At 38.4% G+C, this 24,337-nt stretch overlaps 1 protein-coding gene and 1 long non-coding RNA gene across 5 annotated transcripts in view; one reads left to right on the top strand and one right to left on the bottom strand.

Moving 5' to 3' along the window:
* CD163 (CD163 molecule) overlaps positions 1 to 5,341 on the top strand; it is a 36,329-nt gene extending 30,988 nt beyond the window's left edge. The window contains exons 15-17 of one of the 4 annotated variants that reach the window (XR_005021539.1): positions 1,033 to 1,128; positions 2,108 to 2,204; positions 5,107 to 5,341. Coding sequence is in view for 2 of the 4 variants with exons in the window: in XM_036866412.1 (XP_036722307.1) it covers positions 1,033 to 1,128; positions 2,191 to 2,204; positions 5,107 to 5,118 (122 nt within the window). In the remaining 2 variants the exon portion in view is untranslated. Of the gene's footprint in view, positions 1 to 1,032; positions 1,129 to 2,107; positions 2,244 to 5,106 lie in introns of all 4 variants that reach the window. The other 3 variants (XR_005021538.1, XM_036866412.1, XM_036866413.1) reach the window with 3 other exon arrangements.
* Positions 5,342 to 16,163: 10,822 nt separating this feature from the next.
* Positions 16,164 to 19,308, bottom strand: LOC118901607. The gene is made up of 3 exons (XR_005021423.1): positions 19,162 to 19,308; positions 18,368 to 18,457; positions 16,164 to 16,236 (listed from the first exon to the last, which is right to left on the bottom strand). It is a non-coding gene; the product is annotated as an uncharacterized LOC118901607 (long non-coding RNA).
* Between the last annotated feature and the right edge of the window lie 5,029 nt (positions 19,309 to 24,337).

Raw genomic sequence — 24,337 nt, 5'->3', positions numbered from 1 at the left:
GTATAATTGGGACATTATAGAATTGATAGTTTAGAATGAGTATGCTTGTATGGTTCAGGATGATTCCTTTATTGCCCAAACATTTATTTGCTTGTACTATATACTTATTACTAATTTCACTGTTCTGTCAAGAAATGTGCTAGGTTCTAAAGATGGTTCAGACTCGGATAATCAAATGTTTTTGTCTTCGTGGAATTTCCAGTCTAGTGGAAGAGATATATATGTAAACAAATAAATTGCAATGTATTATTATACAGTATTATGAATAAGGAACAAAGGGGCACAGAGAATAAAGTAATTTACTGAAAGGGGAAGGGGATTATTGGAGGCTTCTAGGAGGTTTTGAGACAAATTTTGAAGATAGAGATCAAAGAACTGGGTAAAGTGCATTCCAGGGAAAGAGAAAAAAATGTACAAGTGTAGAGAAGCTTAAAGGATGGAACGTTTATTGTTTTGGGGGGAAGTAAAAGTTGAGTTCAAGGAGAGAAGCTCCTGATAAGGCTGAAGAAGAGGGAAGAAATGAGTAATGAAGTTCTGTATTGCCCAGTAAGTTAATAGTCATTAGAGAGTATAGTGTAGGGGAGCAAAGTAGTCAGGCAGGCTCTTACAAAGTTCTGTTTGGCAATGGGATGTCTGAGGGGTTGAAAGAGAACCACATTACTGACAAGGATAGGATTTTGAAATTGTTGAGATGAAAGATGAAAAGGACTTTATAGTGGGAATGAAAGGGAAAGAATAAATTTTATAAAGATGTTAGACAAATCTCCAGTGAATTACAGAAGACTGCCGGCTGCCTTGGGGGAAGAAACTGGGTTGTTATAAGATGGCAACTGGGGACCCAGTTTAGCCTCACCCTATTACATTTGAGTTTGTGGCATCATGAGGGTAAAGCTTGGTAGTAGAATGGAATGGAAACAAGACAAGGGCATGGGTAATGATTAGCTGTGTTTGCACTGCTGGGAAAAAGCACACATAGGGAGGGAAAGTTTTATTATGGCCCTCTGATTCCTAAAATACGACCTCTGTTGCCAGTTTCCTCGAGAGGAGAGAATTCTGTCCACCAAATTCAATACCGGGAGATGAATTCTTGCCTGAAGGCAGATGATCTGGACCTACAGAATTCCTCAGGTCTGTGAGTTCTTTGAGGGTCTGTAGCCCTGGGGTTCAGACCAGTAGCTGCAGTTTAGGCTGAGGCATTCTACTTTGCATAGTAGTGGAAAGAAATCTCAGACATAATAGGAAGTCTGTGATGTACAAAAGGAAGAAAAGCAGGAATGAACTAAAAATTATTCTTAGAGAACATAAAAATTGCAGTCATGAGGAGACTTCTGGCTAAGAGGTCCATGATTATTTCTGACAGAGGAACCATGTGGTAGAATATTATGGCTTGGACCTCTTCTTATTAAAACAGAAATTAATCTTCTAAAAGTTAAACTTTTCATATCTCTCATAGTTTCTTCCATTCCCACTCCCTGCTACTTTCCTTTCTCTAACTTATATTTATTATATTTTTCTAAAAGTTTAAACTTTCTATATCTTCATCCCATCAGAAGCCATCCCTATTCACAGGACTAGCCTTATTTCCCATTACATAATAATTCTTTCTTTGTCCTCTGACTTCTATTTAGCACCAATTCTACCTCTAGGAAGCGTAACTCTGCTGGGTTGTAAGAAATATTGCAATAGCCACTTACTCTGTGAAGGCTCAGTGCCTTCTCAATAGTCCTTACCTTCTGAGAGGGACCTGCCTCACTTCTTCAATCCAAGGGATTTGGTATTTGCCGAAACTAACACAGGGAAATATATATAAGGCGTAGGAAAGACTTTCTGTGCCTCTTAAATCACACTGTTTGTCTTCCTAATTGTGAACATTGTTTTGTTTTTTTTAACATCTTTATTGGAGTACAATTGCTTTACAATGGTGTGTTAGTTTCTGCTGTATAAAAAAGTGAATCAGCTATGCATATACATATATCCCCATATCTCCTCCCTCTTGCGTCTCCCTCCCACGCTCCCTATCCCACCCCTCTAGGTGGTCACAAAGAGCTTCTAAGGCACTTGAGGGGAGGTCTGATTTATTTCCCAGTAATTATTTTCTTCTTTTCAGAAAATTCCAATGAGTAAGATGGTTTTAATGATGCTGGACTAATTTCTGTGTCTAAATCTCTTCCTATTTCTGGATGAAAAAAGCAGACCACTCTGAGGTACAATGAAAAGGAAAATGGGAATTATAACTCAGTGAGGTGGGTGAGAAGAATCTATTCATCATTGTTCAAAACAGTTACATTCCTTTTGAGAATTGAGGACACCTCTGGTATTAAAAAGAAAGAAAGAATGTATATACACATATATTTCCATATATATGTTTATGTTTGTATGTATATCCATACTCAGGATATGCAACAACTTTTTATAAATATGACTCTTGTCCATCCCTTAGTTACATTTATTTTAAGCAGTAGCAATTGTACATCATGTTGCTAAGGAGAAGCTGGGTAAGTAAATATGAATAACTTTTCTAAAGATATTATAGGAGTCATTTCAGAAAAGAGATAAAGACATATCTACAGTTGCATAATGCATGCTAGGGTAAAGATAGTATAAGATACTATAGGAGTATAGAAAGCTTGCCTGAGACAGTTTGGAGAGATTGTGAAGATGTGATGTTCAAGATAAACATCAGATGACTGAAAGACCATTCTAGGGAAAGGACATAGCATGTACAAAATGTGGCATAGAAGAGAATCACACCTTTGGGGAACAGTAAGTTTTTCATTCAAAAATATATTATGTTAAAAAAAATATTGAACATATTTGTGGTGACAAGTGGTGTCCTGAGCACTGAAGATACAGATATAAAAGATGCTATTGACAATGACATGATTGTTTAATGAAAGATCTCACAGTCTTTGTGTGGGAGTGTGGAGAGGCTATATGGAGGGAGGGGAGTGATGAGAATCTAGGCGGGGAAGGCTGGGTAGAGCCCAATGACAAATGGTCTTATCTGTTGTATTTCATGTTCATACTTTATTTTAGGGACTGTTGGGGAGATGGTGGGCTTTGGAAGATAAAGCTGGGGCAAGATATGATCAGATTTGCAATTTATAATTTGCTTTCATGAGGAAAGTGTAACCAAAAAAGTGAATAAGGCAAAAAATTTAAGTTATACATCAAAAATAAAAGATGGTGAAATGAGTTAGTGGGTACATCTTCTATTTTTTTAAATTAATTAATTTATTATTTATTTTTGGTTGCATTGGGTCTTTGTTGCCTGCATGCAGGCTTTCTCTAGCTGCGGTGAGCGGGGTCTATTCTTCATTGCGGTGACCGGGCTTTTCACTGCGGTGTCTTCTCTCGTTGCGGAGCATGGGCTCTAGGTGCACGGGCTTCAGTAGTTGTGGCACACGGGCTCAGTAGTTGTGGCGCACGGGCTTAGTTACTCTGTGGCATGTGGGATCTTCCTGGACCAGGGCTCGAACCCGTGTCCCCTGCATTGGCAGGTGGGTTCTTAACCACTGTGCCACCAGGGAAGCCCCACATTTTCTATTTTTTAAAACGATTTTGAGAGGACTACACATTTGGAAATTATATATGGCAAAAGTATGGGGTTTTTTGTAGGGATATTTTATATGACATATGAGAAATACAGATTGAGACAGAAAAAATTTGGAATTCTTAAAAGTATATAAATGTAAAGTGTAATATCATATTTATATAGACATACACATAGAGCTGTTATAAATTGTACACAGGATAAAGTGTTAATATATGTATACAAAACATACATAGTATTATTATATATATATATATATATATATATATATATATATATATATATATATATATATATATACATAAAACCAATTGTTAAGACAAAGAGAACATCTAATAAATAATTGGGCAAAGTTATGAAAAACAGTTCACAAAAAATGAATTTTAAATGACTACTAAATATTTTTAAAATGCTCAGGTTCACAGTATGTCTGGGCAATTCAAATTATGATTAACAATGAGATATTGCTTTATATAAATCAGACAAACAAAAATTTAAAACAGCACCAATATTTCTTGCTGGTGGGAATACAGAGAAAAATGTAATTTCAAACATTGCTGTTGGAAATGAGAAGTGTGGTAGCCTTTGGAGAAAGCAATTTGGAAACTTCTATTAATTTAAAAAAAAAATACTTCACGGATCCTTTGATCCAACAATTCTACCCCTAAAAATTTCTTCCATACAGATAAAGCTATTAGTATGTAAGAACAAATATACAAGGGTTCCTTTTTGCAGCCTTGTTAGTACTGCCCAAAAGCTGGAAACATAATGAATGCCAGTCAGTGGGGCTGTGGCTGGAAAAATTATAGTGCAGCCAACTAAAAAAGGAAAAATCACGCACAAAATTTAATAATATGATTCCAATTTTGTATTCATGTTATTGAATACAATTAAACATAATATTTACATCTATAAAATTATCCTGTGTATACATGGAAAGAAACATTAAAAAATTCTAACAGATTGTAAACTAAGGACTATGAATGACTTTTTAAAAAATTTTTATTGGAGTATAGTTGCTTTACAATGTCATGTTAGTTTCTACTGTACAGCAAAGTGAATCAGCTATACATATACATATATCCCCTCTTTTTTGGATTTCCTTCCCATTTAGGTCACCACAGAGCATTGAGTAGTTTGATTGATAATCTCAAACATATGAATATTATTCTGATGTAATAAATAATGATTAAACTACCTTTTCCTTAAAGAGTAATCACTACTGAACCACTGCTTCAGAATCACATGGGGGTGCTTTTAAAAATGGCATTTCTGCACTGTAGTTCTCTGGAATAGAAATAATTCTTATGCACAATGAAGTTTGAAAACCTTTGCATTTAAGTTTTCTGTTGAGGAAAGTAGTATGATTTTTAATATATGTGAGTGAGCGAGCATGTGTGTGTGTGTGTGTGTGTCCGTGGGAGAGAGAGAAAGAGAGAGAAAGAGACAGAGGGACAGATGTAATGTAATACATTATATTACATTATAATATAATTCTTCTAGCATGTGCGTATGAAGAGAAAAGTAACATTTTTTTCTATGTATGTCTTTAGTTCAGCATTTAAGATACCTTGATGAAGACCTGGACTATTGAATGAGCAAGAATCTACCTGTATACTGAAGATTACAGTACAGTCCTTTGTCTCCTAGTATTCCAAAGACCACTGATGAATTTCTAAAAATTAAATTGGTGAATGTGACCACTAAAAATTGTATGTAAGACTTTCAAGGGTATTAAAAGGAATACCCTTTTAATAAATAAATAAAAAGGAATATTGCTGATTTGAATTTGTCTTCACTTCTTGTTCTTGATTTTATGAATTTCTGAATGGGCTTTCTGACTATTTTAGGATTATATAAATATGTATTTTTATTTGACAATGTTTTCATTTGCATGTATCTTTTTCTAGTTTGGTTTAAATAATAATTTTCTTCTTATCAAATCAAACTTATTTTTCCTATACTTTTTTAATGAAGGGAAAGTTAATGATTTTTGAAGGTTTTATTAATAACGTATGGTTATCTCTACAACGCATAACGCTCTTGGGTTCTTTCATTTCTTTCTGTCACTGTAATTCTGATCACTGACAAAAAATGCACAGCAAAGCCTGCTAAGGGTACAAAGACTCAATGGCTCACTTCCTCGTTTCTTAGGGCAGCATAACTAAAGCTGAAATGAATGCATAAATTATGTCTTTTCTATATAAATATACCTCTTACAGTGAAAGTTTATATTTTACTAAAAATCACTTATCCATGTAACATATTAATATAAGGAAAGGTTAACATTTAAAGAAAGATATATAGTAATTCAAGACTGTTTAGAGTTTATTGACTTGTTAAATATCCAAGTGTTAGATGCAACTCGATTTCTAATCCTTTCTCAGTATTTGAGTACTGCATGCACCCTTTTCTAGCACTTAGGGTTTCAAAGCAACTATCATGTAGAAACATGACATTTGGCTCATTTCCCTTTTCTTTTGCACCTCTTGTCAATTTCAAAGACAGATCTTCCTCGACTTCCAATGGGGTTACCTCCTGATAAACCCGTGGTAAATTGAAACTATCCTAAATCGAAATGCTTTTAATACTCTTAACCTCCCGAACAAGATAGCTTAGCCTAGCCTACTTTTTTTTTTTTTTCTCACATCTTTATTGGAGTATAATTGCTTTACAATGGTGTGTTAGCTTCTGCTTTATAACAAAGTGAATCAGCTATACATATACACATATCCCCATATCTCCTCCCAATTGACTCTTTTATTGGTTTTTCCTCCTTCTCTACCCAGATCTCTCTGCTCCCTCACCCCTGCTTCCTGGGATCACCTCCTAAATAAACTACTGACACTAAAGTCCTTGCCTCAGGGTCCACTTTCAAAAGAACCCAATCTAAGACCCTGACCTTGCAGTTCTCTTCTTAAAATTCTTTTTTTTTTTTTAAACATCTTTATTGAAGTATAATTGCTTCACAATAGTGTGTGTTAGTTTCTGCTTTATAACAAAGTGAATCAGCTATACGTATAAACACGTTCCCATATCTCCTCCCTTCCGCATCTCCCTCCCTCCCACCCTCCCCATCCCACCCCCCCCAGGCGGTCACAAAGCACCAAGCTGATCTCCCTGTGCTATGCGGCTGCTTCCCACTAGCTATCTATTTTACATTTGGTAGTGTATATATGTCCATGACACTCTCTCACCCTGTCACATCTTACCCCTCCCCCTCCCCATATCCTCAAGTCCATTTTTTAGTAGGTCTGTGTCTTTATTCCCATCTTGCCACTAGGTTCTTCATGACCTTTTTTTTTTTTTCTTACATTCCATATATATGTGTTAGCATACTGTATTTGTTTTTCTCTTTCTGACTTACTTCACTCTGTATGATAGACTCTAACTCCATCCACCTCATTACAAATACCTCCATTTCATTTCTTTTTATGGCTGAGTAATATTCCATTGTATATATGTGCCATATCTTCTTTATCCATTCATCTGACGATGGACACTTAGGTTGCTTCCATGTCCTGGCTATTGTAAATAGAGCTGCAATGAACATGTTGGTACATGACTCTTTTTGAATTATGGTTTTCTCAGGGTATATGCCCAGTAGTGGGATTGCTGGGTCGTATGGTAGTTCTATTTTTAGTTTTTTAAGGAACCTCCATACTGTTCTCCATAGTGGCTGTATCAATTTACATTCCCACCAACGGTGCAAGAGTGTTCCCTTTTCTCCACACCCTCTCCAGCATTTATTGTTTCTAGATTTTTTGATGATGGCCATTCTGACCGGTGTGAGATGATACCTCATTGTAGTTTTGATTTGCATTTCTCTAATGATTAATGATGTTGAGCATTCTTTCATGTGTCTGTTGGCCATCTGTATATCTTCTTTGGAGAAATGTCTATTTAGGTCTTCTGCCCATTTTTGGATTGGGTTGTTTGTTTTTTTGTTATTGAGCTGCATGAGCTGCTTGTAAATCTTGGAGATTAATCCTTTGTCAGTTGCTTCATTTGCAAATATTTTCTCCCATTCTGAGGGTTGTCTTTTGGTCTTGTTTATGGTTTCCTTTGCTGTGCAAAAGCTTTTAAGGTTCATTAGGTCCCATTTGTTTATTTGTGTTTTTATTTCCATTTCTCTAGGAGGTGGGTCAAAAAGGATCTTGCTGTGATTTATGTCATAGAGTGTTCTGCCTATGTTTTCCTCTAAGAGTTTGATAGTGTCTGGCTTTACACTTAGGTCTTTAATCTATTTTGAGTTTATTTTTGTGTATGGTGTTAGGGAGTGTTCTAAAATCATACTTTTACACGTACCTGTCCAATTTTCCCAACACCACTTATTGAAGAGGCTGTCTTTTCTCCACTGTATATGCTTGCCTCCTTTATCAAAGATAAGGTGACCATATGTGCGTGGGTTTATCTCTGGGCTTTCTATCCCGTTCCATTGATCTATATTTCTCTTTTTGTGCCAGTACCAAACTGTCTTGATTACTGTAGCTTTGTAATATAGTCTGAAGTCAGGGAGCCTGATTCCTCCAGCTCCATTTTTCGTTCTCAAGATTGCTTTGGCTATTCGGGGTCTTTTGTGTCTCCATACAAATTGTGAAATTTTTTGTTCTAGTTCTGTGAAAAATGCCATTGGTAGTTTGATAGGGATTGCATTGAATCTGTAGATTGCTTTGGGTAGTAGAGTCATTTTCACAATGTTGATTCTTCCAATCCAAGAACATGGTATATCTCTCCATCTATTTGTATCATCTTTAATTTCTTTCATCAGTGTCCTATAATTTTCTGCATACAGGTCTTTTGTCTCCTTAGGTAGGTTTATTCCTAGATATTTTATTATTTTTGTTGCAATGGTAAATGGGAGTGTTTTCTTAATTTCACTTTCAGATTTTTCATCATCAGTATATAGGAATGCAAGAGATTTCTGTGCATTAATTTTGTATCCTGCTACTTTACCAAATTCATTGATTAGCTCTAGTAGTTTTCTGGTGGCAGTTTTAGGATTCTCTCTGTATAGTATCATGTCATCTGCAAACAGTGACAGCTTTACTTCTTCTTTTCCGATTGGGATTCCTTTTATTTCTTTTTCTTCTCTGATTGCTGTGGCTAACACTTCCAAAACTATGTTGAATAATAGTGGTGAGAGTGGACAACCTTGTCTTGTTCCTGATCTTAGTGGAAATGGTTTCAGTTTTTCACCATTGAGGACAATGTTGGCTGTGGGTTTGTCATATATGGCCTTTATTATGTTGAGGAAAGTTCCCTCTATGCCTACTTTCTGCAGGGCTTTTATCATAAATGGGTGTTGAATTTTGTCAAAAGCTTTCTCTGCATCTATTGAGATGATCATATGGTTTTTCTTCTTCAATTTGTTAATATGATGTATCACGTTGATTGATTTGCGTATATTGAAGAATCCTTGCATTCCTGGAATAAACCCCACTTGATCATGGTGTATAATCCTTTTAATGTGCTGTTGGATTCTGTTTGCTAGTGTTTTGTTGAGGATTTTTGCATCTATGTTCATCAGTGATATTGGCCTGTAGTTTTCTTTCTTTGTGACATCTTTGTCTAGTTTTGGTATCAGGGTGATGGTGGCCTCATAAAATGAGTTGGGGAGTGTTCCTCCCTCTGCAATATTTTGGAAGAGTTTGAGAAGGATAGGTGTTAGCTCTTCTCTAAATGTTTGATAGAAATCGCCTGTGAAGCCATCTGGTCCTGGGCTTTTGTTTGTTGGAAGATTTTTAATCACAGTTTCAATTTCAGTGCTTGTGATTGGTCTGTTCATATTTTCTATTTCTTCGTGGTTCAGTCTCGGTAGGTTGTGCATTTCTAAGAATCTATCCATTTCTTCCAGGTTGTCCATTTTATTGGCATAGAGTTGCTTGTAGTAATCTCTCATGATCGTTTGTATTTCTGCAGTGTCAGTGGTTACTTCTCCTTTTTCATTTCTAATTCTATTGATTTGAGTCTTCTCCCTTTTTCTCTTGATGAGTCTGGCTAATGGTTTATCAATTTTGTTTATCTTCTCAAAGAACCAGCTTTTAGTTTCATTGATTTTTGCTATTGTTTCCTTCATTTCTTTTTCATTTATTTCTGATCTGATATTTATGATTTCTTTCCTTCTGCTAGCTTTGGGGTTTTTTTGCTCTTCTTTCTCTAACTGCTTTAGGTGCAAGGTTAGGTTGTTTATTCGAGATGTTTCCTGTTTCTTGATGTAGGCTTGTATTGCTATAAACTTCCCTCTTAAAACTGCTTTTGCTGCATCCCATAGGTTTTGGGTCGTCGTGTCTCCATTGTCATTTGTTTCTAGGTATTTTTTGATTTCCCCTTTGATTTCTTCAGTGATCATTTCGTTATTAAGTAGTGTATTGTGTAGCCTCCATGTGTTTGTATTTTTTACAGATCTTTTCCTGTAATTGATATCTAGTCTCATAGCGTTGTGGTCGGAAAAGATACTTGATACGATTTCAATTTTCTTAAATTTACCAAGGCTTGATTTGTGACCCAAGATATGATCTATCCTGGAGAATGTTCCATGAGCACTTGAGAAAAATGTGTATTCTGTTGTTTTTGGGTGGAATGTCCTATAAATATCAATTAAGTCCATCTTGTTTAATGTATCATTTAAAGCTTGTGTTTCCTTCCTTATTTTCATTTTGGATGATCTGTCCATTGGTGAAAGTGGGGTGTTAAAGTCCCCTACTATGATTGTGTTACTGTCGATTTCCCCTTTTATGGCTGTTAGTATTTGTCTTATGTATTGAGGTGCTCCTATGTTGGGTGCATAAATATTTACAATTGTTATACCTTCCTCTTGGATCGATCCCTTGATCATTATATAGTGACCTTCTTTGTCTCTTGTAATAGTCTTTATTTTAAAGTCTATTTTGTCTGATATGAGAATTGCTACTCCAGCTTTCTTTTGATTTCCATTTGCATGGAATATCTTTTTCCATCCCCTCACTTTCAGTCTGTATGTGTCTCTAGGTCTGAAGTGGGTCTCTTGTAGACAGCATATATATGGGTCTTGCTTTTGTATCCATTCAGCCAGTCTGTGTCTTTTGGTGGGAGCATTTAATCCATTTACATTTAAGGTAATTATCTATATGTATGTTCCTATTCCCATTTTCTTAAATATTTTGTGTTTGTTATTGTAGGTGTTTTCCTTCTCTTGTGTTTCTTGCCTAGAGAAGTTCCTTTAGCATTTGTTGTAAAGCTGGTTTGGTGGTGCTGAACTCTCTCAGCTTTTGCTTGTCTGTAAAGGTTTTAATTTCTCCATCAAATCTGAATGAGATCCTTGCTGGGTAGAGTAACCTTGGTTGTAGGTTTTTCTCCTTCATCACTTTAAGTATATCCTGCCACTCCCTTCTGGCTTGCAGAGTTTCTGCTGAAAGATCAGATGTTAACCTTATGGGGATTCCCTTGTGTGTTATTTGTTGTTTTTCCCTTGCTGCTTTTAATATGTTTTCCTTATATTTAATTTTTGACAGTTTGATTAATATGTGTCTTGGCGTGTTTCTCCTTGGATTTATCCTGTATGGGACTCTCTGTGCTTCCAGGACTTGATTAACTATTTCCTTTCCCATATTAGGGAAGTTTTCAACTATAATCTCTTCAAATATTTTCTCAGTCCCTTTCTTTTTCTCTTCTTCTTCTGGGACCCCTATAATTCGAATGTTGGTGCATTTAATGTTGTCCCAGAGGTCTCTGAGACTGTCCTCAGTTCTTTTCATTCTTTTTTCTTTATTCTGCTCTGCAGTAGTTATTTCCACTATTTTATCTTCCAGGTCACTTATCCGTTCTTCTGCCTCAGTTATTCTGCTATTGATCCCATCTAGAGTATTTTTAATTTCATTTATTGTGTTTTTCATTGTTGCTTGGTTCCTCTTTAGTTCTTCTACATCCTTGTTAAATGTTTCTTGCATTTTGTCTATTCTATTTCGAAGATTTTGGATCATCTTTACTATCATTATTCTGAATTCTTTTTCAGGTAGACTGCCTATTTCCTCTTCATTTGTTAGGTCTGGTGTGTTTTGACCCTGCTCCTTCACCTGCTGTGTGGTTTTTTGTCTTCTCATTTTGCTTATCTTACTGTGTTTGAGGTCTCCTTTTCATAGGCTGCAGGTTCGTAGTTCCCGTTGTTTTTGGTATCTGTCCCCAGTGGCTACGGTTGGTTCAGTGGGTTGTGTAGGCTTCCTGGTGGAGGGGACTAGTGCCTGTGTTCTGGTGGATGAGGTTGGATCTTGTCTTTCTGGTGGGCACGTCCACGTCTGGTGGTGTGTTTTGGGGTGTCTGTGGCCTTATTATGATTTTAGGCAGCCTCTCTGCTAATGGATGGGGCTGTGTTCCTGTCTTGCTAGTTGTTTGGCATAGGGTATCCAGCACTGTAGCTTGCTGGTCATTGAGTGAAGCTGGGTCTTGATGCTGAGATGGAGATCTCTGAGAGATTTTTGCCGTTTGGTATTACGTGGAGCTGGGAGGTCTCTTGTGGACCAGTGTCCTGAAGTTGGCTCTCCCACCTCAGAGGCACAGCCCTGATGCCTGGCTGGAGCACCAAGAGCCTTTCATCCACACGGCTCAGAATAAAAGGGAGAAAAAAATAGAAAGAAAGAAAGAAAGAAAGAGGATAAAATAAAACAAAATAAAGCTATTATAATAAAAAATAGGAAAAAAAATTATTAAGAATAAATGTATTCAGAAAAAATTTTTTTTTAATTTTTAAAAATAGATTTATTAATTTTTATAGTAAAAAATAAGAAAAAAATTATTAAGAAAAAATTTATTAAGAAAAAAATTTTTTAATTTTTTAAAATAAAAAATATGAAAAAACTTATTAAAATTTTTTTTAAATTTCTAAAAATAGAAAATAAGGAAAAAATTATTAAGAAAACATTTATTAGGAAAAAATTTTTTTTTTTTTTTTTTTTTTTTTTTTTTTACCAGCAAAATGGATTTATTTGGGAAAAGCAGAGAATTGCAGTTCAGGACAAGCAAGCTATGGTGAAACATAGGCAAGTCCAAAGGGACAAAGGGAAGGTCAGCTTTTGTTAGGTTTTAGGAGGAAACTGGGGAGGGTTGTTTTGAACAAAATTTCCTTGGAGAAGAGCAAGAGTTTGAGATTTTGATGTTTTCTCATTGGCTGCACTCAGGAGCTAAATCTTTGTTGCTGGGGCAGGAGAGTTCTTCCTTCTTTTTCTTTTTTTTTTTCACTCAGTCCCATGTAATTAAATTTTTTTTTTCATCTTGATATTTTTTTAGCACTTTTTTGAGTTCATCAGTTTTTCATTAGAGTTCTGAAAATGCTTATTCATTCAGTTCAGCAGTACAGTCAGTTACCAGAAACCTGTACTTGTCAGAGTCTTTTCCATGAATTTCTTGAAGATGAAACCCTTTTATAGGAACATATTTGCAAAAGCATCAGAGTACACCCAGAACTGTCTGTAAATGACAAAAGACTTAAAAATGACCACAGTTAAAGATTTGATGAAAGTTCATAATAATGCAGTTGACAAGAAAATTAGTTATTTCTGAGATATACGTTTTAAAGTGATAACTAGGATTATGACATAACATTATACCAGAACATTTATAGAAATTTCGTGTAATGTCTGAAACATTCATATTAACATATTTCCATACAAATAACCCCCAAATGAAAGTTTAGTATTGGTTGTTTTGTTTGTTGTTTTTTTATACTGCAGGTTCTTATTAGTAAAAAAAAAAAAAAAAAAAAAAAAAACACGGACGGACCTAACCCTAGGACTAATGGTGAAAGCAAAGCTATACAGACACAATCTCACCCAGAAGCATACACATATACACTCACAAAAAAAGGAAAAGGGGAAAAATTAATATATCCTGCTCCCAAAGTCCACCTCTTGAATTTGGGATGATTCGTTGTCTATTCAGGTATTCAACAGATGCAGGCACATCAAGTTGTTTTTGGAGCTTTAATCCGCTGCTTCTGAGGCTGCTGGGAGGGATTTCCCTTTCTCTTCTTTGTTCGTACAGCTCCCGGGGTTCAGCTTTGGATTTGGACCCGCCTCTGCATGTAGGTCGCCTGAGGGCGTCTGTTCCCGCCCAGACAGGACGGGGTTAAAGGAGCAGCTGCTTCGGGGGCTCTGGCTCACTCAGGCCGGCGGGAGGGAGCGGTACGGAGGAGGCGGGGCGAGCCTGCGGCGGCAGAGGCGTCGTGACGTTGCAGCAGCCCGAGGCGCGCCATGCGTTCTCCCGGGGAAGTTGTCCCTGGATCACGGGAGCCCGGCAGTGGCGGGCTGTACCGGCTCCCGGGAGGGGCGGTGTTGAGAGTGACCTGTGCTCGCTCACAGGCTTCTTGGTGGCAGCAGCAGCAGCCTTAGCGTCTCCTGCCCGTCTCTGGGGTCCGCGCTGTTAGCCGCGGCTCGTGCCCGTCTCTGGAGCTCGTTTAGGCGGCGCTCTGAATCCCCTCTCCTCGCGCACCAGGAAACAAAGAGGTAAGACAAAGTCTCTTGCCTCTTCGGCAGCTGCAGACTTTTTCCCAGACTCCCTCCCGGCTAGCTGTGGTGCACTAACCCCTTCAGGCCGTGTTCACGCCGCCAACCCCAGTCCTCTCCCTGCGATCCGACCGAAGCCCGAGCCTCAGCTCCCAGCCCCGCCCGCCCCGGCGGGGGAGCAGACAAGCCTCTCGGGCTGGTGAGTGCTGGTCGGCTCCGAGCCTCCGTGCAGGAATCTCTCCGCTTTGCCCTCCGCACCCCTGTGGCTGCGCTCTCCTCCGTGGCTCCGAAGCTTCCCCCCTCCGCCACCCGCAGTCTCCGCCCGCGAAGGGGCTTCCTAGTGTGTGGAAACCTTTCCTCCTTCACAGCTCCCTCCCACTGGTGCAGGTCCCGTCCCTATTCTTTTGTCTCTGTTGTTTCTTTTTTCTTTTGCCCTATCCAAGTACGGGGGGAGTTTCTTGCCTTTTGGGAGGTCTGACGTCTTCTGCCAGCGTTCAGTGGGTGTTCTGTAGGAGCAGTTCCACGTGTAGATGTATTTCTGATGTATCTGTGGGAAGGAAGGTGATCTCCGCGTCTTACTCTTCCGCCATCTTGCCCCTCCCCCAGCCTAGCCTACTTTAAATGGGCTCAGAACACTTACATTAGCCTACAGTTGGGCAAAATCATCTAATACAAAGCTTATTTTATAATGTTGAATATCTCACATAATTCATTCAATACTGCACTGAGAACGAAAAATGGAGTGGTCGTCTGGGTACAGAATGGTTGTTCGCCCTCGTGATGGTGTGACTGATTGGGAGCTGTGTCTCACCGCCACCACTGCCCAGCGTCACGAGAGTATCCAGCAGCATGTCACTAGCCCGGGAAAAGATCAAAATTCAAAACTAGAAGTACAGTTCCTACTAAATGTGTATTGCTCTGTCTCATCTCTACACGTGCTTGAGTCCTTTTATCCTTAATCCTATTTCAAAATCAAATTTATAACCACTGACTGGAAAAGATTCAGAGTCACCTTTCCTTTTACTGTTTAGCATGTAATGTGAGGATTTCATCCCTGATTCAGTTGAAAGTGACTTTTAATAGAAAGAGGAACATCACAGAAATAGACAAAAAGGAGAAACATTTCCACCTACAGGAACTAATGAGAGCTCAGAATGAAACATAAGTTTGATATATGTTTTCCCCAGAGAGAAAGCTCAGAGGCTTAGCTGAGAGGAAGGGGAGGTCCCATGCAGAACATGAGGGGGCTGTCCCACTGGGACCACATTTGTGTATGATATCTCAAACTATCTAATGCATGGACTGTGGACCTGACTAGAGCTGCCAGCTTATGGGCAGAAAAACCCAAAGGTGAAGGGTAGAGAATAAGAGAGGTGAACAGAGGTAAACAGGTAAACATGATAGGTAAAGCTGAGGGAGAATTATGTGTAGGAACTTACATGAAAAGAAAACCTGATGTGGGAGAGGAGCGATAAAAATTAGTTTCACTTGATAATAAAGAAGAAATGTTTGGGGGCCATGAAGCTTTGGGTAGAAAAAGAAAATCTATAGAAATTCCTTCTCTGGGCATCTGTCTCTGTGAAACCATGTTCCACTCCAAGATGGGAGAGAAGCATGGCGCTGATATAAGAAAACAGTGCAATGTGGACAGAACATTTCAGAATGTTCAGATGAGTTTGCTACGTGAACATCTTAGATGGAGAGAGAAAAGTCTCAGCTATGGTCCTGGATTAAGTGATTGCTTAGTCTTATAAGGACCATGAGTTTTTCTTCCCCTGCAAGAATGACTATATATGTTGCTTTAGGAGAATAAGATAATGCAAGTCACTCGCCTAGGATTTCACCTGGAAATAGGAAATTCTCGTGAGATTTAAGTTGAGTAAAAGCAGTTGAGTGTAAGAAGGTATCAGTTCAACAAAAAATTCCTGGTAGCACAGAACTTCTCTGAGAGTCTCAAAATATTTATTATCTTTTTTTCCAGTATAAACACAGATACTGAGGGTCTCAGAAGACCTCCCCCATCTGAGATAGGATGTCACAGGACTCCTTGCAGGCTTAGCCACTCTCAAACTGATGGTCCAGGGGCACAGATCTCAGCCTCAGAATCCCTGGGCCCTCTTGCTACCCTCACGAATAGTGGGGGATCTTCTCTCATCTCATCTTCCTGCCCTCCAAGAACTTCTCTCCTTGGTGACTCCAGGGGACAGCCTGAAACAAGAAGAAAAGTGTTTGATTCTACCTGTGACCCAGAAGAATGAGAACACTCATTTTAGAGAACAGGAGCAATGGAAGAGATGCAGACTGTAAAAATTTCTTTACATCATCAGACACTTAGAACCATCCTGTCACGACAGGACTTTATGACTCTTGGCCCATAGTCTGGGGAAAACTTGTAACAAGAGATTACTATTTCTCAACGTGAATATACAAGAAATGGGAAGGAGGAAAGCACAGCTCCAAAACAGTCAGTCCTCAGTGACAGACCGACCTTTTCTTTGTGACTTGTCCTGATTTCTGAAATATCTATGCAGGTAATCCCAAACTTTATAATAATTGTTATATAATGGGAGTTGCTACATGAGCTATAAAAAAAGTCAGCCTTCACCAGAAGGCTTACAACTTTTCACCTTACACAGAAAAAAGAAAACAACAGCTTTCTAATCTGCTAATTAAAAAATATTATGGCTGATATTTTCTTCACGAGCTCTCATGCTTCTATCTCTAAGGTCCTATGAGTTTCTAAAGAAATCTGGATTAATGTTCTCCCCCATCTAACCCAAGAAACTATATATCTGTAAGGAAGGTCAATCTAGTATATTAGGGGCAATGGCCCTCATAATGTAAGAAATGTCACAAAATGTTCATATTCTGGCATTTCACCAGACACTCTATACTTTGGTTCACATGCAGAATTAGTGCAAAAATCATTTGACCGTGCATGGAACTAATATTCAAGTTTGAGAAATATGGTCATAGAAGCACAGCATCAGTGACTGAGAACAGGGGTGGAAGGGAGATGTAACCACAGAAACCGAGATCTAGCCAGCTTCTGTGAGGACACAGAAATGACAGAAATGCCTTGAAAAGGGCAAAGTCGATGTATGAGAGAGATAGGAACCCACTCAGATTTTCTACTCTCAGAAAGGATAGCTGTACTTTCCTTGGTCACTTAGAGAGGCCTAGGTGACAAACCTGTACCCGTCCACGAAGGAGATACCACTTCACTCATTGCTGGAAAAGGAACAGTTTCAGACAAAGCCACTAATTTGACTTCTTTGAAATCATCACTTGGGGAATTGTGCTCTGACTTTGGACTCTAAGGCAGACAAGGGTCTCAAGGACAGTGGCAGAAGTGAAGTGCCACATGAAATAGGGAAATGGAGACATTTATACAGATGATTGTGAGTTACAGTGACTTCATGTGAAGTTTGGGGCAATTGACTTAAACTTTTCCAGCTACATACATACATATATACAACAATAAAGTATATATTCTCATTTATATAATGGCAGTGTTGGGTTAGACGCTCCGGTTGCTTACAATTAAAACCATGTTCTACTTTATTTTACCTCAGAGAAACCCAATAACCTTTTACAGACCAGGCATTTTAATTTTGTGTGAGGGAAACCTGGTCAGACTATCTGTAGGACATCTGACGTTCATATTGAAGGAGTGATATGGTTGATTCAGAGAACAGAAGGAGTCCTCTCCCAGTGATGTCACAAGGGAGCCATAGAACAGCACGAAGAAGAAAGGAACGGCCCTTACCTGGAGAGGCAAGTCACCTGACATACACAATCTGCAGGAATTATGGTCAACAGGTGGTCAGAATGTCCCCTAGAAAAATGGACTTTCAGTCTCCCCAGGGTGTTTGTATGATGATCTATCCCATCACTTATCCCTATCACAATGACAACTTTATAACAAGTGCCTGGAGAAGAGGCACTTTGTTTTTCACTGTCTAGCATGAAAAAAAAAAAGGTAGCTTAATCACTGAGTCACTTGAGAGAGAACCTTGATAAGAAGAGGAACATCACAAGTATAGATGAGAAAGAGAAACCTTTCCACATACAGGAGTCCCTAAATAATAAACCTATGTTTATTATGAAGTTAATGAGGAGTTAGTGAGAGCTCAGAACCAGACATCTGCTTGAAAAATGTTCTCCCTAGAGAGAAGACTCAGAAGTCTTAGGCTAAACAGAACATGAGGGGGATGTCTCACTGAGACCAGATTTGAGTTTGGGATTCTCAGATATCTAGCACGTGAACTGTGAGAGTAACTAGAGCTGTCAGCTTATGGCCATATGAACCCAAAGGTGAAGGGCAAAGAATACTCACCTGGTCTTACCAGATGATCCATCTTTATGTCATTGTTTTCTTTATCCTTATGGACAGCATTATGCAGAGAATACCTGCATCTGAGCAAGACTAAGACAAAGCACACTGGGTCAGAGATCATCATCTGGAAACTCCATATATCCCCAGGTTCCACAGGGTTCCTTATATCCTTAAGCCTGGGCATTATGTAGGCTCAGGCAGGGCCCTGATACTTCCTCATACTCCACAGGTACCCCAGGAATGGACTTCTTAGCCCAGTCCTGACCTGTGTTACCCAAGTACTTCTATCACATATAAGATTATAATTCTATGACCTTCAGCCCTGGGTCATTGAGACCTTGGAGATCAGAGAAGAGTAGACATTTTTCCTTGTGTTCCCCGCATTATAACATATTATATATAACATATATAATATAATATACATATACAATATAACATATATATAACTATATAATATATTATATAATATGACATATATATAACATATTATATATGTTATATATTATATAAAATATAATATAACATATAATAATAACACCTTCTCCTCGCTCCATACACACATTCCCTCATTATAGTTGGCCTGTGTCCTAAAGCCCACCATGGCACTTACATTTCTTTACATGTTGGTCTATCTCAAGTAAAAAGGGAGAAAACATGACAAAGAGAAAAAATACAAAGAGCATAGCAAACAGGGCATAGAGCCAAGGAACACCATTTGGGAATAAACTGGCCCCTGGTACAACTTCTGCCATTGAGATCTGAGGACACGGAATTCTCTGCCCCAGCTCTCTCACCTCCTAGGTGATAAGGGTGATGAAGTCACAGCTTCAGGCACAATAGGAATCATGAAGATCTGGATGGGGATTGGCCAAGCCTCATCCTATAACTGCTAGATAGAAACAAGTAATCTCTGGGAACTTCACTTCCACCACCGCTCCACTGAACCAAAAATATTAGACAATCAGATTAGCTTGCCCAAGGTCAAACAGCTTGTGAGCAGCTGATCTGGCACTGAAAGCTGGCCTGCTGAGTCCCAGCTCCAGGCCCTTTCCAGTGCCCACAGGGCTGCCTGCCTTGCTGCCTGCCCTGGCCTGTGTTCTTGCCTGGCACTGATCTCCTCATTCTCTCCCTCACCCATGCCCAGCTCATTTGTCACCCAGCCCTTCTGTTTCTTGTTTTCATTTTTTCATTCTTTCAAGGAGAATTGCTTCTCTCTCCTGGGTCTGGGGTCAGGACTCTCCTAGGGCTGGTAGTGAGAGGCTGGCAGGCCTGCTAGCTGGCCGCTCAGTGGTTACTTCCACTGCTGGGGCCCATATTTGGATACCTCAGCACTGACCCCAGATAAGCCACATGCTGCTTTCACCCTGTGCCTCCCTAGCCTCAAGGCCACCCTTAAGTAGAGGACTCGCGTTCCTCTGCTTAGCTGGGCAGTAGGGGCTGCTGGGACGGCAACAGTAGACCTAAGAGTTAGAGGAGCCCTGGGTCTCCTGTCTCTGCACTCCCAGGAGAGCCCGTCTCTTACCCTAAAGCTTCCTGATTTAGGGCTCTCTGTGAAGGCCCAAAACGTAATGTGAGCTCCAGCCCCAGGCCCCAGGGTAGATTTTACTACACATATTCAGAATGTCCCTCTCACTGCATCGGAGCCATATCCATTCACAAAATGAAGAAACTATTTCCCTAGACTTCCCTAGACTTCACAGCCCTAGAGCCAGCCTTATTCAGCAGAACAATGTCTAAATTGAAAAACCAAAAAAAAGGACAGATTTCCCCTGCCACAGGGAACACTCTGTCCCACCACCACTCCCCCGTACACACAATGATCTCAATTCCTGGTCTGAACTCAACCTTCTCTAAGGTGACTGACCAGTGCAGACCCACTGACAAGATGCTAATGTGGTTCCACAGTCTTTGCCAGCTCCCAAGACTTATTATGTACCATCTCCAGGAGCCTTCATGCCTCATCTCCATCTGCCATGAGTGTGTGTTTCCTCTCAAGGTCCACAAACCCCCTATTTCTCAATCAGAACAGCAAAGAGAAATCTCTGATACCAGGACACTGCCTAAGAACAAAAAATGTGCCCAGTGCGGGATTGGATAAGAAATATGAGGTCTAAATTCTGCTTCTCATCCAGTTGAGGAAATAAAATCCCAGGTGGAAAAGGCAAGGGTCATTATAGACTGTGATCATCGGGGAATACTTTACGGAACATTAGAGAAGAAAAATAACTTTTCAGCAAATGCAACTGAAAGGAAATTACCTGTTGAGAATCAGAATGACTTCCTGATTCTAAGGGATGTAAACAGGAAACCAAGATGCCTATGTGCCTTTATTGGCTTTATTTTTGGCTGAGTCTCAGATATTATAATTCTCCAAGTTTTTTTTTTAACTTATCAAGATAAGAACTAAAGTTAGGGGCTTCCCTGGTGGTGCAGTGGTTGAGAATCTGCCTGCCAATGCAGGGGACACGGGTTCAAGCCCTGGTCTGGGAAGATCCCACATGCCACGGAGCAACTGGGCCCGTGAGCCACAACTACTGAGCCTGCGCGTCTGGAGCCTGTGCTCCGCAACAAGAGAGGCCGCGATAGTGAGAGGCCCGCGCACCACGATGAGGAGTGGCCCCCACTCGCCGCAACTAGAGAAAGCCCTCGCACAGAAACGAAGACCCAACACAGCCATAAATAAATAAATAAATAAATAAATTTTTTTAAAGTATTTTTAAAAAATAAAATTAAAAAAAGAACTAATGTTTAAAAGCTGAAACAAAAAAAAGTGTTCAGACTATTTTACTCTTATCATTGCTAATAACTACACTATAATAAAATCTACATGATTGTGTTGTTTTGTTTTGTGTTGACATCTTCACCCAGAAATGTTCACGTTTTGGGTTAAAACAACACTCATTGACTCCAGCACATCTTTCTCCTCCTAATAAAGCTCTTTCCTCCTTATGCAGAACTCTGTTCAATTTTCTATTCTTTTTCATATAAAGTCTGTTTATAACCCCTTGTGTAGGAAAAAAAAATCAGGAAAAATGCAATTTAAATAATCCTAAGTGAGGAGGCTTTAAAAAAAACAACATAGCATTTGCCTTATTCTTTTAACAAACCGGGGAATTTAAATCTGAAGTTTCATTTAATGATTCAAAATATAAATATAAGTAATTAAGGAGAACAAAGAACAAATAAGAACAAATAAGAACAAAGAACAAATACAGGAACAAAGAGGTTAAAGTAGTATAGGAAATGGTATAGGACATATATGCACTACCAAATGTAAATCAATAGCTAGTGGGATGCAGCCGCATAGCACAGGGAGATCAGCTCGGTGCTTTGTGACCACCTAGAGGAGTGGGATAGGGAGGGTGGGAGGGAGACGCAAGAGGGAGGAGATATGGGGATATATGTATATGTATAGCTGATTCACTTTGTTATAAAGCAGAAACTAACACACCATTGTAAAGCAATTATACTCCAATAAAGATGTTAAAAAAATAATAAAAAATAAAAGGTTTTTAAAAAATAGAATCTCTTTACATTTTATTTTCTTTAGAATTTTTTTCCAGATTTGTTGAGATATAATTAACATATAGCATTGTGTAAATTTAAGGTATACAACATAATGCTTTGATACATGTATATATTTTGAAATGATTACAATAAGTTTAGTAAAGGCTTCCACCACCTCACATAATTACCTTTTCTTTCTTCTTGTGTTGAGAACATTTAAGATCTACTGTGTAAGAGTAACTTTCAAGTACATAATATAGTATTGTTAACTATAGTCCACGTTGACATTAAATTCCCAGAACTTATTCATCTTATAGCTGGGGGTTTGTACCCTTTCACCACCATTTCTCCATTCTTCCACTCCCCCAGCCCCTGGGAACCATCATTAACTCTATTTTTAAGAGTTTAACTTTTTTTAGACTCCACAAATAAGAGATATCATAAAGTAGTTGTCTTTCCCTGTCTGGCTTATTTCAATTACCATAATGCCCTCAAGGTCCTTTCATGTTGTCACAAATGGCAGCATTTCCATCTTTTTTATGGCTGAATTATATTCCATTATATACAGGTACATCGCATTTTCTTTATCCATTCACCTGTTGATGAACACTTTAATTGTAGTTTCCATATCTTGGCCATTGTGAATAATGCTGCAATTAACATAGGAGTGAAGACATCTCTTTGAGATACTGATTTCATTTCCTTTGGGTATATACCCAGAAGTTGGATTGCTGAATCATATGGTGGTTCTATTTTTAATTTTTTGAGGAACCTCCATACTCTTTCCATAATGGCTGCAACAATGTGCATTCCGACCAACAGTGCACAAGGGCTCCCTTTTCTTCTCAGCCTCCACTAAAACTTGTTGTCTCTTGTCTTTTTGATGATAGCCACTCTAGCAAGTGTGAGGTGATGTCTCATTGTGGTTTTGATTTGAATCTCCCTGATGATTAGTGATAGTATCTTTTCATGTATTGTGTTGGCCAAAAAGTTCATTTGGGTTTTTGTAATGTCTTATGGAAAAACCCAGACGAACGTTTTGGCCAACCCAATATCTCTTGGCCAGTTGTATGTCTTCTTTGGAAAAATGACTATTCAAGTCCTTTGCCCATTTTTTAATTGGATTTTTTTTGGCTATTAAATTGTACGAGTTTTTAGTATAATTTAGATTCTAACCCCTTATCAGATAGATGATTTGCAAATATCTTCTCCCACTCCATAGGTTGCCTTTTCATTTTGTTGATTGTTTCCTTTGTTGTGCAGAAACATTTTAGTGTTATACAGTTCACTTGTTTATTTTTGCTTTTTGTTGCTTGTGCATTTAGTGTCACATCCAAAAATTGGCGTCAAGACCAGAGTCTATGAGCATTTTCACTGTGTTTTCCTCAAGGATGTTTACAGTTTCAGGTCTTATATTTAAGCCTTTAATCCATTTGTAGTTAATTTTAGTATAAGGATATAATAAAGGGGTCCTGTTTTATTCATTTGCTTGTGAATATCAAGTTTTACCAACAGCATTTATTGAAGAGACAATTGCTTCCTAATTGAGTGTTCATGGCACCCTTGTCAAAGATTAGCTGGACACTTGTAAGAGAACAATTTCCAATAGAATGAACATAAATGACACAACAATAGCATGCCAGTAGCTGTTGAAATTGGTAAGCCACTTTAAAAAATCATTTGTTGAAATCTACAAAATATACACATATTATACCCTATAACCCAGAATATTCCAAAGAGTATATTCCTGAGTATATTCCTAAGAAAAACTTTCATCAATTTTGGGTAATAGTGGCTGATATGAATATCTTTTTATATGTGTTTCGGTAGATAAACTCATTTTTTTCTTTCCTATTACATAGCTCTGACACCAGTTCTACTTATAATGGCCAAAAACTAGAAATAATTCAATGTCCAAAATGCAAATAAATAGTGATAGAGACTTGCATTAGAATACTAGATAGCAATTTAATAAAATACTGCTACATGTAGTAACTTATTTGAATTTCGCAGACATACTATTTTGTAAAAGAAGCCAGGCCAAAAGAAATTCTCACTGTTCAAACTGCTCAACCACAGGAAGAACTAATCTCTGGTGATAAAAGGTTGGTACATATAGTGGTAGGCAGGGAAAGCAAGCATGAGAGTGCCTTCTCTGGCACAGAAAACATTCTTTATCTAGCAAATACATATATGGGTATATAGTTATGTATCAGTTCTTCAGTTGTACACTTAACATTTGTGAAATTTACTCTATGTAAGTTTATAACTCCATATAAAAGTAAAATTAATATTGTACTAGCCTTTTTAAATGAGCTGGGGATTTTTTCCCTCTATTTTCTGCTGCTTCTATTTTTTAAATTTAAATATTAATTATTGCTTGAGAGTTTGATGAAACATACCAATAAAACCATCTAGGACTTGAGGACACAGGGAGGGGGAAGGGTAAGCTGGGACAAAGTG

The sequence above is a fragment of the Balaenoptera musculus genome, chromosome 10, assembly GCF_009873245.2.
Source record: "Balaenoptera musculus isolate JJ_BM4_2016_0621 chromosome 10, mBalMus1.pri.v3, whole genome shotgun sequence".
NCBI lineage: Eukaryota > Metazoa > Chordata > Mammalia > Artiodactyla > Balaenopteridae > Balaenoptera > Balaenoptera musculus.
This window is presented reverse-complemented; position numbering and strand designations above follow the sequence as displayed.